Source organism: Oculina patagonica, chromosome 9, assembly GCF_052425735.1.
Source record: "Oculina patagonica isolate OP01 chromosome 9, crgOcupat, whole genome shotgun sequence".
In the NCBI taxonomy this organism is placed as follows: Eukaryota; Metazoa; Cnidaria; class Anthozoa; order Scleractinia; family Oculinidae; genus Oculina; species Oculina patagonica.
The window spans coordinates 8,114,816-8,131,894 of NC_135766.1; the positions used below are offsets into that span (position 1 = coordinate 8,114,816).

The following is a 17,079-nucleotide window of genomic DNA, read 5'->3' on the forward strand; positions in this document are numbered from 1 at the left end:
TTTCCATGGAAATTGCGTCATGATGGTTCGTGCCCTCAGGCTTCGTAGCGCGAATTCTATTTCATCACAAAAATATTTAAGTGTAACCTTTGATCCTTTTTAGTGTTAAGTAAATTTGTTTTGTGAATATGTTTATTTTTCTGCCAGCACGTGTAGCGTTATTTTGAGCAGCTAATAAAATTTGAGAGAAAGATGCGCGTTTCTACACGACTCAAAAAGATGAAGAACGGATAACGTGACACGAAGATGATGTGACGCAAAACAAAAACGTGCATGAATGTTGTGTTTACTAAAACGAGTCTTTGAATGTCTTCTTACGTGAATGGGTCATTAATAGCCTATGCTCTGAGGCTTCGTAGAGCGGATTCTATTCTCTTTTATCACCAGAGGATAAGTGTAACTGATCCTCTTTCGATTTGTTTTGTGAAAATTCAATTCAGTTCCCTGAAAGAGAGAGACCCTGGGAACGAGGTTGGAGAATAATTTGTTTAGACATGCATTGAATGGCGTTTTTATAGAACCTTTCTGTCAGCACCTTCACCGTTGAATGCATGAATTAATTGCGGTTTAATATCAGAATGGAGTGAGCGAGTGGTCGAGTGAGGGAAACACGTCACTTCAAGAATGATCACTACACCTCATTACCATTCGGTAATAAAAATGGACTAATATTTCTAGGTTTCATGCGACAAAAATATACATTTGGCTGTTCAAAAATATCCGTGACATAGTCCCTTTAAGAGACTGTTAACAGCTACACAATCAAACTGTAAAATAATCTGTAAACGTTTTTGTTTACTTGCTTGACAAAGTTAACTGTGAAATTTTGCAATTGTTTGTTCGATTTTGACGAGCAAATGTATGTTTAAATGTTGAACGTTTTGTAAAACAATTCCAAAACCCGACTGATATATCCTTTGCGATCGCAAATTACAAAACTGTAGAATAATCCCGCAAACCAGTCAAAACAAAAACAACAAGTAAAAGTATTCAGCAACGATATGTCATCCAACTGATATAATTTATTTGCATTTTTATCATTGTATATTTTTATGACAGAGCACAGGCTTACCATCCTATGTTTGTGAGTTCACAGCAGACACAGCATGCCCATGTGAATATTCAAATTTCTTCACTAATTGCTATTGTAAATATTGAAGCTTTCTAAAATCGGCTTTTATGACTTGTATTTGTAATAAAATGAAGTAGAAATATTTTCGCATTGTTTAAGTTTGTTTTTTATACCGTTTTCTTGGCGTTTTGTAACGCGCAAGAGTAGTCTTGGGAGTTTAAAATTTCGAATCGTGTATCGAATACAAATATTTACACAAGGCGTGCAACTTCGACATCGAAGAATCCGGTACCGCCTCTGGAATGTAGCCGAAACACTGATTCATGCTTTTATATCAAGCCGGCTTGACTATTGTAACAGTCTCCTATTTGGAGTGCCTGAACGCCATCTTCAAAAATTACAAAGGGTTCAGAATGCAGCTGCGCGATTGATTTTCCAGGAGAGCAGATATTGCCACATCACACCTCTGCTCAAGTCATTGCACTGGTTGCCTGTTACATATCGTATAGTTTTTAAAATTTTGTTGATTACTTTTAAAGCCGTACATGGTCTTGCTCCAGCCTACATAAGTGAACTTATTTCCGTTAGAGAAAATGCTGGAAGACATTACCTGCGTTCCAACAATGGTTTACGCCTTAATTATAGCCAATGTAAATCACTCGCAACGCTTGGGGATCGCTCTTTTCATGTGGCCGCCCCTAAATTATGGAACGATCTTCCTGAAATAAGAAACATGCCATCTCTGCAAAGTTTTAAGAAAGCCATCAAGACCTTTTTATTTTTAAAAGCTTTTTAATTGTACATTTCTTTTTATAGTCATATACATTTTAATCTTTTTTAGCTTGTGAATTTAAATTTTAAATTTTTAGTTTTTTTTTTAACTATATTGTAATGCGCAATTGAAAATTTTTAAATTGATAATTGCGCAATATAAGTAAATTATTATTATTATTATTATTAAAAATCAAATTTCCTCGACTCGCTTTCATCGGAGATCCCGGTCCTCGGAAGAACAGTCCTCGAACTATAGTCTGGCCTAATTTGAGTGCTATCGGTTCGCCCCGTTGCTCTTTTAAACTAGCCGGAGTATCAAATTAGATCGTAAATTTGACGATTTACGATGATATGTACCACCTACTTGGACAATTTATGCAATATTCGCTTAAATTAGTCAAAATTACTACCTATGCTCTCCCCAGAAAGCAAAACGTGTTTCACTACAAAAGTCCTCTTGGGTACCCCAAAGAAATACTGCTCGGAAATCACGACGGCGAAGCCAAAGACAACGTGAACTGAAAATTTATTTGCACCTCGACTTCTTATTTTTTTAATTATATAAAAAAAACTTACACTCAAATTCGATAGTTTACTCAACGCTAGCGAGTACACATAAATTTCCTAGCTCACGTTGTCTTCGGCCTCGCCGTCGTGATTTCCGAGCAGTATTTCTTTTGCAAGTAAATGAACAAAAGTTTTGAATTTCTATGCGTACGCGGGGAAGACACAATATAATTATTAACATTTACAAATTCTTGATGTGACGTCCGATTTTAGGTTTGCCTCAATCCATCCAAATCCTGCCTTTAGTAAATCTAGTTCCAAAGAATGAGATTGAATTAAGCTGGCTAGTTATTCACCATTGTGAAAGAATCTTTGCTGATGAGAATTTATTTTCCTTGTTGTTTAAATTGCGTTTTGTCACGGATTTATCAGCCAAAATCTGTCGTAAGAAACCTAAGGATAATGATCCACTTTTATTAACAATTGCTATGTTAGTTTACTGAAACTGTTCACAAGCGAAAAGTTGAGTTGAGCTTAAACCTCAAGTTTTATTTATAGTCATATCTTGATTTCTATCCGCATATTGAGGTTGTATCTTCCTTTTTGGAGTTAAAAGATAAAAGTTATTCATGACTAAAGTTGACTACCACTAATTCAAGAGCAGATTGGACCGAGAATCTGCGAATTCCTCGTGACAAATACACTAATACACTGTACATAGGATATTCAGAGAAATTAGAAAAACGGACAAGCTCTGAAAAAAGTCATGGCTTATTTACCTTGTTGCCTGTAGTTTTGTTCCGAAGTTTTCGTAGCCTCTTTGTTTTTTCCCTTCTGTTCCTTTCTTTTCAAGTACGCTCAAACCTGCGAAATAAAGACCCAGTTATCTAACAGCCACAGTTGCCGAAACTGCTATTAAGTTCAAATCCTTTTTGTCTGCTTTAATTCAGCGTTGTACCAACCTCGTCTCCCTGCCTTCCAAAACCGTCGCTCTCAATCATAAAGTTGGCTTGCAGCTAGCTTCTTTGTCACCAAGATGGACGCTCAACTCATGCACGTTTTCGGCTACTGGTGTATTTGGCGCAACTAATTCGAATAAACAAAATTGTGAAAAAAATTAGCATAAACGAGCATGTCTGCTCTAATCAAGTGGCCGTGCCTATAGCAACGCACGAGAAAAATTCGCAAGATGGACAAGAAGCATTCATTGTTTTCATTGCATAGCATGCTCATTTTGGTATTTTCCAAGTAATTTTTAATAACTCTCCGCCGGGAATTATGATTAATCTTTTCAACGTCAGGTGCGGTTTGCGGAAATTATCGCTGAGTTCTGCAATTGCAGGCTATCATCACTTTTCTGCGGATAGCGTTGTTGGCTTTAATTTGCCAAAATTAGTTGATACTGCTTTATATGGTGTATTGCACTTTTCATCCTCTGAAAATCTTGGTCTTTGTGCTCTATCGGCATTGCCGTTTTAAAGTCGGTAACTCTTATAAGAAAGAAGTTAACACAGAACGAAAATTAATAAACAATGTAATTAGAGTCCAATAGTTATCTTATTTGCACTTCAATTTTGCGCATTGTTTCACCTGCATAATGTCTTCGCTAGAGCATTTTGAGAATTGTGAAGGTTTTCGTCCTTGAGACTGAATAGACTTTTAGTGTGTCTAATTTGCCGAAAAAAAATACTATGAAAATATATTTAAAGTGAGTGAAAGCGTTCAGTAAATTTATTGCTTCAAATTGCTTTACGTTGCCAATATTCTACTAATTTTGGTGATTTTAACGAGTTGGTCGAAAATCGCGTTATTTAGTGCACAATTTGACTATAGCTCAATTTTATACTCGCTAAAGTCCCCCGTAATCTCGAATTAATCTGATCTTTAATTTGAAACTTCGGAATTCGTGTTGTCTCCGTGGCGCAATTGGTAAGCGCGTTCGGCTGTTAGCCGAAAGGTTGATGGTTCAAGCCCATCCAAGGACGATTTTTTTCATCCGTGACAATGTAATAATCAATGTGATTTAAAATCAAGTCATTTGATTTTGATCAAAAAGAAGTCATAAAACGCAGTAGAAAATTCTCTACTTGCCCTATCGCTGCCTCCTCTACAGTAATGTAGTGCATGCAAACTTACTGATTTTTTAGTGCAGTTTTAGTTCCAAGAGGGTCTGCTTGGGGGTACCTTGATAACACTAAACACTTGGCTCTGTAACATGAAACAGTAAAATTTTAGGCATTTTAACACTAACAGTAAAAAATTAAATGTAACAGTAAATTTTCTCCAAAAAGAGACAAAAACGGATCCAAATAGGCCAATAGTATTTTGTTTAGTACATTAAGAAGCTTTCGGCCATTTTTCGAAGATTTCCGATCAGTTCGGAAGATTTCCGAAGACTACCGAATATTCCCGAAGATTTACAAAGAATACCGAAGATTTCCGAAGAGAAATCCGAGAGTTTTCTCTAAGTTCATAATTGATTTTATCCGATTTTTGAAGAGCAGATAAGAATTAACAATGCTAAAATTTTTCACGAATATACCTCCAAACAGTTAACAGTATTTTCTCCGATAACAGTAAACATTAAAAAATTGGCCATTATAACAGCAAACACTAAAAATTATGGTAAAATAACGGATTAAACACTAAACCCCATTCATACCCTCTTCCAAAGGTTGCCCTCTCTATTTATCCATATATCTCTCTATATCTAATCTTAGTTGATTTGCAGAACTGTTGCCAGAGTGCTCGATAGATATACTAGAGCAAAATATTTGAAGACAGTCTGATCAACCTTGGATTTGACTTGGCATATTTCGTACTGCAACGTGTGCAGCACTCATCAGATAAAATAGCCAACTGCAAAATTTCGACATAACGCTGATATATATAGAGAAAGAGACGCGGTATGAGTGGAAAAGTATAAAATTACAACGGTTTTACATCAGGTATCTCGCTGGTATCTTGCGAATAATGCCAGTCAATGGCTACGGTTAAATCTGATAGGTCAGTACTGACATGGTGTTGTATCGATCCATACTCTTTATTTTGACCCTTTCATAGATTCCAAGATATGACACAGTTGTTCTAAGAGATAATTTCGTATTCCGACAGATATATTCCACACTACAGACACAGATAAATTTCCACACTAGACCTATTTCCGTTCTCCCTTAGATTCCTTTCTTGCGCGTGTTTTTAAGTTTCAATCAGACGAGACTCAGACCACGTTGGTCAAACCAGCCCCAGTCCCTAACTTAGTTACAACACATAGTAACACATGAAGCAACGCAAAAAAAATTATGGCGTTTACCGATGGCAGGGGGCGAAGGAAGGGGAAGTGGGGCAGGAGCCTGGGAGTACATTGGGGAAAGGAGGGAAACGAGGGCGGGAAGCGGGATTCCCAAGTTGGGGGGAACAGGAGAAATTGAAAAAATCGCAACATTTCGCAATATTTTGCAATAGAAAAAAGAAAAGAAAACACTAAGAAATGGGCGGGGACCGGGAGTAAAAAGTACGGACGCGTGAAGTACAGACCCCCCCCCCCTCCTCTTCCGGGTGACCCCGAGAGTCCGCAAACGTGATGGCGTGAACTTCCAAAGCCACATTAAGCCAAGACAAACTATAACCAAGGTTATCCATAAATGTTAACAACTCGCCTCAATGATATTTTCAAAAGCAGAACCTTCGCATTCCCATACCAAGCCTTGGAAATCAAATTTTTTCAGCACATTACCGTCCTGAAGCAAGAGTCACGGTCCGGTTATCTGCTTGCCTTGTGTTTGGGCTGCCTGTGATTCAGCTGAATATCAAAAATACGTTCATACCAGATCAGGTATTAAATGTGGCCAAACGAGGACACAAGTTTTCCACGTGCGTCTAATTGCAACCCGTTTTGTCAGGTTATGCATGCTTGCACTTGCGTTCACTTTGGTTGGGGTCAAATTTGCACAGAAGTCGGCGCAAGTTTTTCACCGTTTTGCCTCCTAATGCAAGTAAACGCAAGTTGATCACACGTAATTCATTTGCATTTTGGTTTCAAACTTGACGGCCTAAATATGGCTTTTTTTCAACTTCTGTCTATTTGGCCATCCAACAAAGGTCTGTACTCATGTTCATCTCGCGACTACTTGCACCTCCGTCTGACCAGGCGTTAACTTTTATATTATTTGCATGATGAAAGTTAAAGTTATGTCAGCCTGTTGTATAACAGGGTTACAAGTGGTGGGAGGTACGTGGAGTAAACGTGAAGGAACTGAGAACGCGAAAAAGAAAACGTTCACTTTTGTTCGTGAAATTAACGACTTGTCCATGGATGGAAAAATTTATGGTTTCGTTTGATGTGGAAAGCTTGTTTACCAACATTCCTTTGAGTGAATGTATAGACCTGGCGGTCGACTTCATTACCAAAGGCAACCCTGGCATCAAACTTAATTCTTCTGACCTGAAAAGACTTTTCCTATTTGCCACCGCTGAAACCCATTTTATTTTCAAGGACACATATTACGATCAGGTTGAAGGTGTAGCCATGGGTTCCCCCCTAGCCCCTGTTCTTGCTAATCTTTTCATGGGTCACCACGAGAAAATCTGGTTGGAACAGTATAGGGATTCCCAGGTTTTATTCTACCGTCGTTATGTGGACGACACTTTTTGCCTTTTCAACTCGGAACGGGATGCTGACCTTTTCTTCAATTTCATTAACAATCAACATCCTAATATTCATTTCACTATGGAGAGGGAGAGTAACCAGGTTCTTCCTTTTCTTGATGTGCTATTAAACAACAAATCCCCACAATTCCCTGTCACCACCGTATATCGCAAAAAGACCTTCACGGGCTTGCTTACCAATTTTTTAAGCTTTACACCCCTTTGCTACAAAATGGGGCTGGTAAAAACGCTCATTGACAGGACCTTTAAGATCAACAACACGTGGTTGGGTTTTCACAATGACATTCAGAATTTATTTAATATTTTGCGTAAGAATCTCTTTCCCGAGCATGTATTAGACATGTTACTCCACCGTTATGTCACGAGAGCAGTAGTAGGGAACGACACACGACCTTCAACAGGTGTCGAGCAACAGGAGTTGCCCAAGCACTATTTCAAGATCCCCTACATCGGGCATTTTTCGGGTGTTGCACAACAAAGGGTGCGCAAGCTAATCGATCGATTCTGTAAACCCATCGACATCAAATTTGTTTATTCTACTTTTAACATTAAGAACTTGCATTGTTTAACGTGAAAGATCCTCTCCCTGACAGGCTCCGTACGCGCATCGTGTACAAATTTTCTTGTGCAAGCTGTAATGCTTGTTACGTTGGCGAAACAAGCCGACATTTCTCCACGCGCGTGCACGAGCACTTGTCATCGGACAGAACCTCTCACGTTTATAGGCATTTGCAGGCTTCAGAGTCATGCCGTACCTCTTGTAACTTAGACTGCTTCAAGATCTTAGACTCTGCACCTACTAAGTACCAGGTTAAGCTTAAGGAGTCTATGTACATCAAGTGGGAAAAGCCGGACCTTAATCAACAGGTCAAACACATCAATTTGACGCTTTCCCTATAGCTGCACGCGCGCGCGCTTCTTTTTAATTCCGTTAACTTCAAAATTTATCTAGCGTATTGCTTTTCAACGCAATGTAACGTATGATTTGTAACAGGCACGTTTTAAATCACTGTAAACTTTCATAACCGTCACACTGACGATGACGGATGTACCGTCGAAACATGTTTGTGAAAATTAAAAAAGTCGTATTACTTTTGAAAAACTCAAACTCAATTACTGAGAAATATAAAATATTCAAAAACCAAGCAGCCAAGACCTAATACGAGCGCGAGATTTCTATGGTTAGTTGATTTGGCCTTAATTTGGACTCATCAACTGTCATCTCATAGAAATCTTGAGCTGGTAATCTTATTTCTTCAATATAATTCTAACTTAATTTCCTTCAAATAACAAAAATCCAATTTCTCTAAATTTCATTAACTATAAAACTTCTGTTCACGCTTTAGAGAAATCTTGTACAGACTAAATTAAGTTTTGAAGCTGTGTGTACAGGCCCGTAGGGTGGATTCTGAAGAGGGGGGTTCTTTCATTTTTTCTGTGCTAACACGAGCGCCGAAGGCGCGAGCCTCCAGGGGGTCTGGGGGCAAGCCCCCTCCCCCCCCCCCCCCTCCCAGGATATTATGCAAATTTAGGTTCTCTCAAGTGCCATTTCCTGCATTTTGACATAATTTCTGAGTTGGGATGCATTTTCCTTCAATATTAGCTCTTCGGATCGGAAAGTAATTTTCATTTTAAAAAAATTCAAAATTTTCAGAAATGAGTGTATGCATTTAGACATCCTGGAAATTTGGTTTCTGATAAATGCGCATGCTTGCTTATCCAGCCAACTAGGGGCCTGTTTATATGGAGGAGAGTTGTCCCTGGAAGGAGGGTTACCCTCCATACCGAGCCACCTCAGGCGAAAGAGCTTTTCATATGTTTCTTTATAAATAGCTGCGAACCGTTTACATGAGAAATTGCAAAGTTGGCTCGGGGGGCAGGGTGACCCTGGGTGGAGGGTCACTCGCTTTGAAGGGAGGGTGACCCTGGGGAGCGAGCCAACTTTTTTCCATATAAACAGTTTGGTTATTTTTGCCTCGCCTACCAGGGACAAGTTGACACATACGGAGCATGCGCAAAAGCTAAAATCAGCATAAACAAAACTGCAGATAAATTGAAATCGAAGTCGGCGGTAAATTAGTCCAAAAAATGGTCTTTGTCGACGATTCAGCGTTCCTGATTTTAGAAAAAGCAGCCATAATAGATGTTTCAAAACAACTCTCGCCAGTCTTTTGAACCGAGAGGGTCAAGTTTTGGCTCGGTCAACAGGGACAACTTTTTCATCTAAACGCTCGGCAAAAGATGGCTCGGGGGAGAGGGTAACCCTTCTACCAGGGACAACTCTCCTCCATATAAACTGGCCCTAGTTCTGATTGCCGCGGGCGCCACGACAAGGATGGAAAGCAAAACGAACATCAATTAACCAATCCAAAAGATAAGGACTTCTCATTATAATGACAAAATGTTGCGGCTTCCTTCGATAATCCTGGCAAGGAAGGTAGTCGTCCGTGTAATCGACCGGTCACAGTCTTTTGACTGTTGTGTAAAATTTTTTCTATCTTTTCAACTCCCAAAAATGTTGACTTCAAAAATTTTAGGGAGTTCGTTCGAACCCCTCGAACCCCCCCACCACCACCCTTTGGGCCTGGTGTACACTTGCTAATAAGTTTATTCAACATTTTCGAGTCATTTTCTGTCATTCTTTTATTCCTTTTGAAAATTGAGCTATCTGGTGACATTTCTAAACCTTCCTGCCGAGCTTCGGAAAAACGAGAAAACTATACCATTTTGTAGACGAGACGATCTGAAGCCACTGCACACTATAATCTGTTGGTTATTTATAAGTTCTTCTAAGTGCACTAATGCAAATGCGATCTCAGGCCCTGCTCTTCCATTCGGGAGCCTGTTCGCAGGCTAATGCGATAATTCGATTATTTGGGCTATTCATAGATTTTTGTATGTTTTCCTTCAGCATTTTACACATGTTGCTTGTCACTCCCTGATGAAGCCGTGGATCGGTGAAAGCTAGGATTTTTTAGTATTCGATTTTTACAGTAGTGTTGGGCCACATTTGTACTATTTTAGTTTTTTAATATATTATAGTTTATCAGAACCCATGGTCGTACACGCAAATTTTGTAAATTTCAAGCAACTTGTGGTTTCAAGTTCAATTTGTAAATGACATGAAGCCAATAGATGTCAATACTTATCATTAAATTGACATTTTCGTATATTACGGTGGAAACAAATGTCTTACATTGCAAAGGTGATACCACAGAAATGAGGACAGGCAGACATTTAATTTTATTAAATGGCGAAATATTTCGACTAGCAGTACTAGTCTTCTACAGAGCCAGTTTACCTTTACTGTCAGTTGACTTAAACCATAAATGTGCGAGCACATAGTTCCCGTCCAAGGTTTCTCTTCTTACAGTAGTACTCTGGCCCCAGGGGGGGTACTTCGGGATCAAAGTGACGGGGATGATCGATTATGGCTCCTGAATGGAGGCAAAACTCAGGACCCCAAAAAATCCCTAAGTCTCCCGACATTACCCAAAAAAAACCCTGGACCAAAAAAAAAACGCCCAAAAAATCCCTAGTCAAAATACCCCTTAATTGCCAAGGCCGCGCCAAGGCACTTTAGTTTGATTTTAATACCCAAAAAAATCCTCTATTTAAATCAAGTCACCCAAAAAATACCTGCTAAATTCTCCTACACAAAAAAATCCCAGAATCGAAAATTTCGACCCCTCAAAAAAATCCTTCGCACATCCCCGTCACTTGGATCCCGGAGTACCCCCCCCCCCGGGACTCTGGCCTTTCGTACCGATGAATTGTTCCGTTTCTCCTGGTTTTCCAATTCCGCATTCAAGCTTTCCATCGCTTTCCATTTTAATAGTGAAATTTGTGCCCAGGTCTTCTCACTCCCTTGCCCTGTCGTCCATTCTCGTCCCCATAGCCCTTTTGTTTCTCTAAGCCGGCTTGGCACGAGAAAACGAAGGGCTCTGGGGACCTCTGGGGACATAGGATCTTTGAATAAATTCGATTTTTTTTTGGCTGTGTGGAGCAAAGAATTCCTAAACAGAAGTCGAAAACGTAACCACTCTCTCATACATTCTGTTTTATTCGGTTTCCAAATGCAAAAAAAAGGTAAAGTCTCGAACAAATCATAAATGTCTTTGCTGTGTAATAAAGTTAAAATTAACCAAGTTTCTGTAGTCTATTGATCACTGGCTAAACGGCATGGTTGCTCGTAGGAAACGTCATGACTGCATACATGAGGACCGGAAGTCCTAGAATCTGGGACTGGAAAATCTAGCCTACGTGTAGCCGTACCCACCCCCTCCCGCTTTTCCTCGGGGGGGGGGGGGTGGGTACGGCTACACGTAGGCTATGGAAAATCCTCTGTCCCCAGAGCCCAGAGCCCTTTGTTTCCTCGTGCCAAGGCCCAGCCGGCTAAGAGAAACGAAAGGGCTATGGGGACGAGAATGCCTGTCGTCCCGCCCAGACAGTCGCTGGACGACAGTTGGACTCGACGACAGTCGCCAAGCTTCACTTGTTTTACTTCTGGACATCTCAAAATGGCGTTCAGAGGGGAAATAACTACAAATGAAGTGGAAAGAGAGAAACATAAAGCTGAACTGGGAATTTGTCGCATAAGAATATTCAAAGATGGTGAAGGCTATAAAACTCTTGGCTCTGGAAGTGTAATCAAAAATCTGATGAATCAGTGGCCTTGGAAGGACAAGTGTTGCGTTGTTACTAGCGACAAAGTTCTCCCAGAGGAAGATTTCAATATAAATGATATTTACTTGGATTTTAGGAAGTTAAAATCATCCGTTCTGAAAACTGTTAAACTAGGTAGTATCGCCAAGTCGAATGCCGTCCATCGATCTACTTCCGGTTTAGTTGTGATTCCTCTTGAGGACCCGAAGGTGTTTAGCAAAACCTCCAGTATTTTCACGTATCGACCATTCACCAAGGGAAATGACCTTTCGAATGGATTGTTCTGTCCTATTGTGGATGATACGGTGTCAAGCAGTTTTGATGTGAAGCCGTTTGATGTGAAGGTGATGCTAGACCCGCAGTTTGTTCTTCACGATGGTCAATCTTCTTTCAGATCTTTGGCAGAATTTATTGGTTCATCAAATCGCAAGCCCCATGGTGCTGTTATTTTAACTCGTGGCAAGAGCATTAACGCTGTTGGGGTGTTAAACTGCCGAGATGATGGATCAAGCAGAATTTCTCCAGTCTGGTTGTCACGCGAAAACTTGTCAAGCCTGAGTAAGTACAAATTACTATAAATTTAATACTTCACAGTACTGAGCAAGTAAAATTAGAGAAGGGTTTTGTAAAGTAGAAATATCTCACAATATTACTCTCGCGATATTTGTACTCCACAAAACCGGTTTTAACCACCGTTTGCATTGATACGCGACTTCAGAACTGATAACACCTGCGGAAACGTTTCCAAGATTTCAGTCAATCAAAGTTTGAAATGACGTTTCGCACGAGCAACCATGTCGTTTAACCAGTGATCAATAAATTATATGCTGACAGAAGACTACAGAAACTTGGTTAAATTTAACTTTATTACACAGCAAAGACATTTATGATTTGTTCGAGACTTTACCTTTAATTTTAAGGCTTTTGCATTTGGAAACCGAATAAAACAGGTCTCTGTAAAAAGCTCGATGGCGGATAATAAAAGGTTGATGATAACAGGCGGATGACAAAATATGGATACTAAAAAAAAAGAAAGAAAGAACTTTTTTAGTAAAACAATAACTTAGTCAATTAAATAGTTAATTGATGAATTTATAAATAAATAAGAAGTTAGTATTAGAGTTAGTAGTAAAAAATTGAACTTTGTAAATAGATTGTAACTTTAAAATGTAATAGTAATATAATGTAATATTTTTTGTAAGAGCGCTATTTGTTATGTAGTAGGTATTGTAAGGCGTGTTATTGCGATATTATTATTTAAAAAGAAAATGTATATTAAATAATGTAATAAGTAATGTCTTGTAATTAGCATCGTAAGTAGTGTATGTATTTGTTAAGTAAGTAGTGTTCTTTGTGTGTCAATAAATAAATTAAAAAATAAATAAATAAAAAAAAATAATTACACAAACAAGATATAAAATAAATAAAATTAAATAATTAAATAATTAAGTACGATTAAATAATTCTATGGCTCGAATATTACAGCTTTCAGTCTAAAATTTGGCATGAAGCATCTCTGTGTGACTCTTTATAACCCTACATTTTTGTTTTTGATGAAAATCTTTCGAGAGCCGAGAAATTAGAAATTCTATTCAACGTGCCCATACATTGCTCTGTAATGATTAATGAAATAAGTACCATTAAATAATTCTACGGCTTGAATATTACACCTTTCAGTCTAAAATTTGGCATGAAGTATCTCTGTTTGACTCTTAATAACCCTACGTTTTGATTTTTGATAAAAATCTTTCAAGAGTTGAGAAATTTGCGATTCTGTGATGTACCTATACATTGCTCTGTAATTATGTAAATCATCTCTGTGATTAAATAATTCATTTCTCACGGCGCTCGAATATTACACCTTTCATTTTAAAATGTGGCATGAAGTATCTTTGTATGACTCTTAATAACCCTACATTTTTGTTTTTGGTGTGGATCAATCAAGATTCGAGAAATAAGCAATTCTGTGCAACGTGCCCATACATTGCCCTGTAATTGCATAAATTTAAATCATTCGCTACGCTTGAATATTATTGCAACATGCAGTGGAGAAATTTGGTGGAAATTATCTCTGTACGACAAGTTAAAACAAAGCGATTTTTTAGTGTTTTGCTTACTCATAACCGAGTAATTAAACATGTTTTTTTTAAAGCGCGTCCAAATATAATATCAGTTAAAATATACAAAACAAAATATTCTGTACCATACAAAGTTACGATAGCTAAGTTGGTAGAAAACACTTCTACAGAAGTTGTGTATGCCTTGGTCGTTGGTTCAAATCCAAATGGAAGCCATTATTTTTCTTTTTTCTCTTTTTTTTTAAAGTCAGTATGCCGTTTTATTTAAAAGTTTAAAGGCTGAACAAACGCAACAGTAATTTTTTATATTTCAGTATGTTGAGATCGAACGCCGGCTATTTCAGTGAGACTTCGACCGCTGATGTCAATAGAATTGGAACGCTTGTAGTGTAGAAAAAAAAAACACCACCGACAAATCAAGCTATGCGAGCGAAATGTTCGTTCGTATATCTTTATCTTAATTTTGCTGGGCAAATGTCCCAAGAATGTGCGTCCAGCAAAAATTGTACACAATTTGATTCCTTTGCTGACTAGGAAGCTAGGAGCTACGTTGTTTGATATATAAGTGGTGTAGGGCTACTATCGTGCATGTTTAGAAAGTTAAAGACTATCGCACCTTTCAAATAAATATTAGCGAAATTTCATAAAAGTATGAGCGAAATTAAACATTTGAAAAAATAAACACACTTCTAAATTTCAAAGACATGTTTCGGACACTCCGTATCCATTATCAGTTTGAAGATGTTTCTTTCAAAATTTAACATTTACACGGGCACACTTCTCAAAGAGGATTAGCCTGAATTTCAGACATCCCTCCTTGGTCGCCTACTCCCAGAAGAGACGTCTGAACACATTTGGCTCTAATGCCGTCCGGTGACGTCACTACCCGAAAACCGGGTAGTGATTTTGATTGGTTGATTTAAAAATTATTTGCATAATTATGTGAAATTATGCCTGAATTTTACCGCGCGAGAATAGTAATTTGAAAACGTTTGGAAAGAGTTCGAAAGATTTCACCTTCCCAGAAATGAATTTACTAGTCATTTACCTTGAGTTTATTACTTTATTAGTTTATCTACGGATGAAGAATAGTAATGGAAACCGGTAGGTTTTAAGCTGGCGGCATTCGTCGCTTCGACATGCAGTGTTTTGCCAAATTTATACGTACATGTATTCTTGTTTTGTCAACAAAGCCGCTCGACGCTTATGTCCTGCAGCCTCGATGAGCCAGTGATTTCTGAACTCAGTTCCCACGGTCAAGTAGGATATTTTTGTATTGAATTCCGTTTCTTGATGCCTCTGTAACCGTCTAAATTGATTCATTTAAGTACTCACGAGTGTGTTGTATTTGTCCGCTGCGTCGCATATTATATTTTGATCGCTAGATAACTGAGATAAAGCAAATCAGTTTAGATTAAATCGGTTCCGTAAAAGAATATAGCCTGCAGTCGATTAAAATCTCATTCATTTGTCGCAAGTCTACAATAGTTTACTATTAAAACAATTTGTTGCCCTGTAATCCTTTATTGAAGCGATTTTTTTTTCACAATTTTATGGCCTCGACAGAAACTTTTCCGCATGAATTAAAACCAAAGTGTAGTGACGTCACCGGACGGCATTAGAGCCAAATGTGTTCAGACGTCTCTTCTGGGAGTAGGCGACCAAGGAGGGATGTCTGAAATTCAGGCTAAAAGAGGATATCCTGCTCCGTATATTGTCTCCGTGACACTCCCCGAATAAGTAGTACCGCTCTACTTTTCCTCTTTCATGGATGTGGCGTTCATGGTATTTTCTAACTACATTTAGAATATAGCCGCTGCATACGCGCGATGGAATTCTAGCGGGCATTATTTTTATAGAACATAGCTGAAAACTATAGAAGCCCGGTACCCCGGATGTGCGAATTGTTTGTCGAATTTCGCTGAACAACTTCGCCTCTATTCTCTTGTTTTATTGTTTAATCCTGCTTTAAAGCAGGAAGTTTTTATCAGAAACGGTTCACTTGCTTAAATGGAAGTAAGCAGTGCCAAAGGAAGCGACAGACGAAGAAAGAATCGCTGAAATTTGTTGTTTTTTTTTGGAGTTGTGTACGCCACTATTCTGCCGTGAACTGCCCGAAATTGATTGAAAATTATTTAGCAAAACAAGCCGGACTCTAGAAACGCTTTGAGGTAAGAAACCTTTTTTAAGCCACAATCTAAAGACAGAACACTCCACTTTTGTTCTTTTTAATTGAAATTGGAGGCGAATGTGAAAAACTTGCTGCGAAACGAAGGCATGGAAATTTTTCATTTGAATGAAGTTGAAGTAGGCTTAACCAACATGACTTGAATGCGTAAATATTTTAACTAGATTTGACGGCTCTGTGAGAATCTTTTGGTAGTCGAAGAAAGGACTATAAATAGGAAATATGAATGAAAGGGTATCTCGGTTTATTTATAAAGAAGCCGCCAAAGAAAAGAATAAACTAAACTTTCACTTTACCGATGTTGCGTGCGTTTGTGAATGCCGTAAGCGACCGCGAGTCTTGTAAGTTCTGTGCCCTTTTTAATGCTATATTCTAAACCCACTAGAAGATGGTTTTCCTATGTCCTATAAGAAAATAATGCACTTTTGAGGTCTAGAAAAGCAGCTGAATGCCCTCGCCTACGGCTCGGGCATCCACTAGCACCCTTTTTAGACCTCAAGCGTGCATTATTTTCTTATAGAACATGGAAAACCATCTTCTAGTAGGTATAAGTAAACGGATGATCTCGGAGAGTCAATAACAGTGAAATAATGTTAAATGTTATAACCGACCACGAAAATCACAAAAAAAATGATTGTCACTATCTTGTTTGTGCGGTTGCCCCTAGATAAGAAGTAAATATTAGCATATTCAGTCCAGGAGATGTCTGACAAGAAAAAAGACACAAGAGATAAAAACTTTCTTCAAAAAAGCCCTTGACTTCTCTATAATATCATCAGACTCCGGGGTGTTACTAAATACTGAGGATCAGCAGACCGCGGAACCTCAGGAACCTCCAGAATCCATAATCTTTTGTAAAATAAAAAATAAAAAAATCCTTAACACTATTCGCAAATTTGTTTACGACTATAAAGAAGATCACATTAAAAAGTAAGTGCTTTTTAAGCATCCTTGACACCAACCAGAAAAAATTAGCGCAATTTACTGCGGAATACATGTATGCACGATCAACTGGTCCGAGTCGGTTGTTACTATTAAATCGGTGTAAAAAGTAACAGCACAACGTTCTTAATGAATTTATTTATTTTTGCTATGACTCATGATCAAATAATTACCAATTTGCTGAC

The 17,079-nt window shown here is 38.4% G+C and overlaps 1 protein-coding gene and 1 non-coding gene across 2 annotated transcripts in view; both read left to right on the forward strand.

Moving 5' to 3' along the window:
• The first annotated feature begins 4,264 nt into the window (after positions 1-4,264).
• Trnan-guu (transfer RNA asparagine (anticodon GUU)) lies at positions 4,265-4,338 on the forward strand. Its single transcript has one exon. It is a non-coding gene; the product is annotated as a tRNA-Asn (tRNA).
• Positions 4,339-11,502: 7,164 nt separating this feature from the next.
• LOC144665659 (uncharacterized) overlaps positions 11,503-17,079 on the forward strand; it is a 28,806-nt gene continuing 23,229 nt past the window's right edge. The window contains exon 1 of the mRNA XM_078526930.1: positions 11,503-12,244. Coding sequence (XP_078383056.1) covers positions 11,542-12,244 — 703 coding nt within the window. The 5' untranslated portion in view covers positions 11,503-11,541. The remainder of the gene's footprint in view (positions 12,245-17,079) is intronic.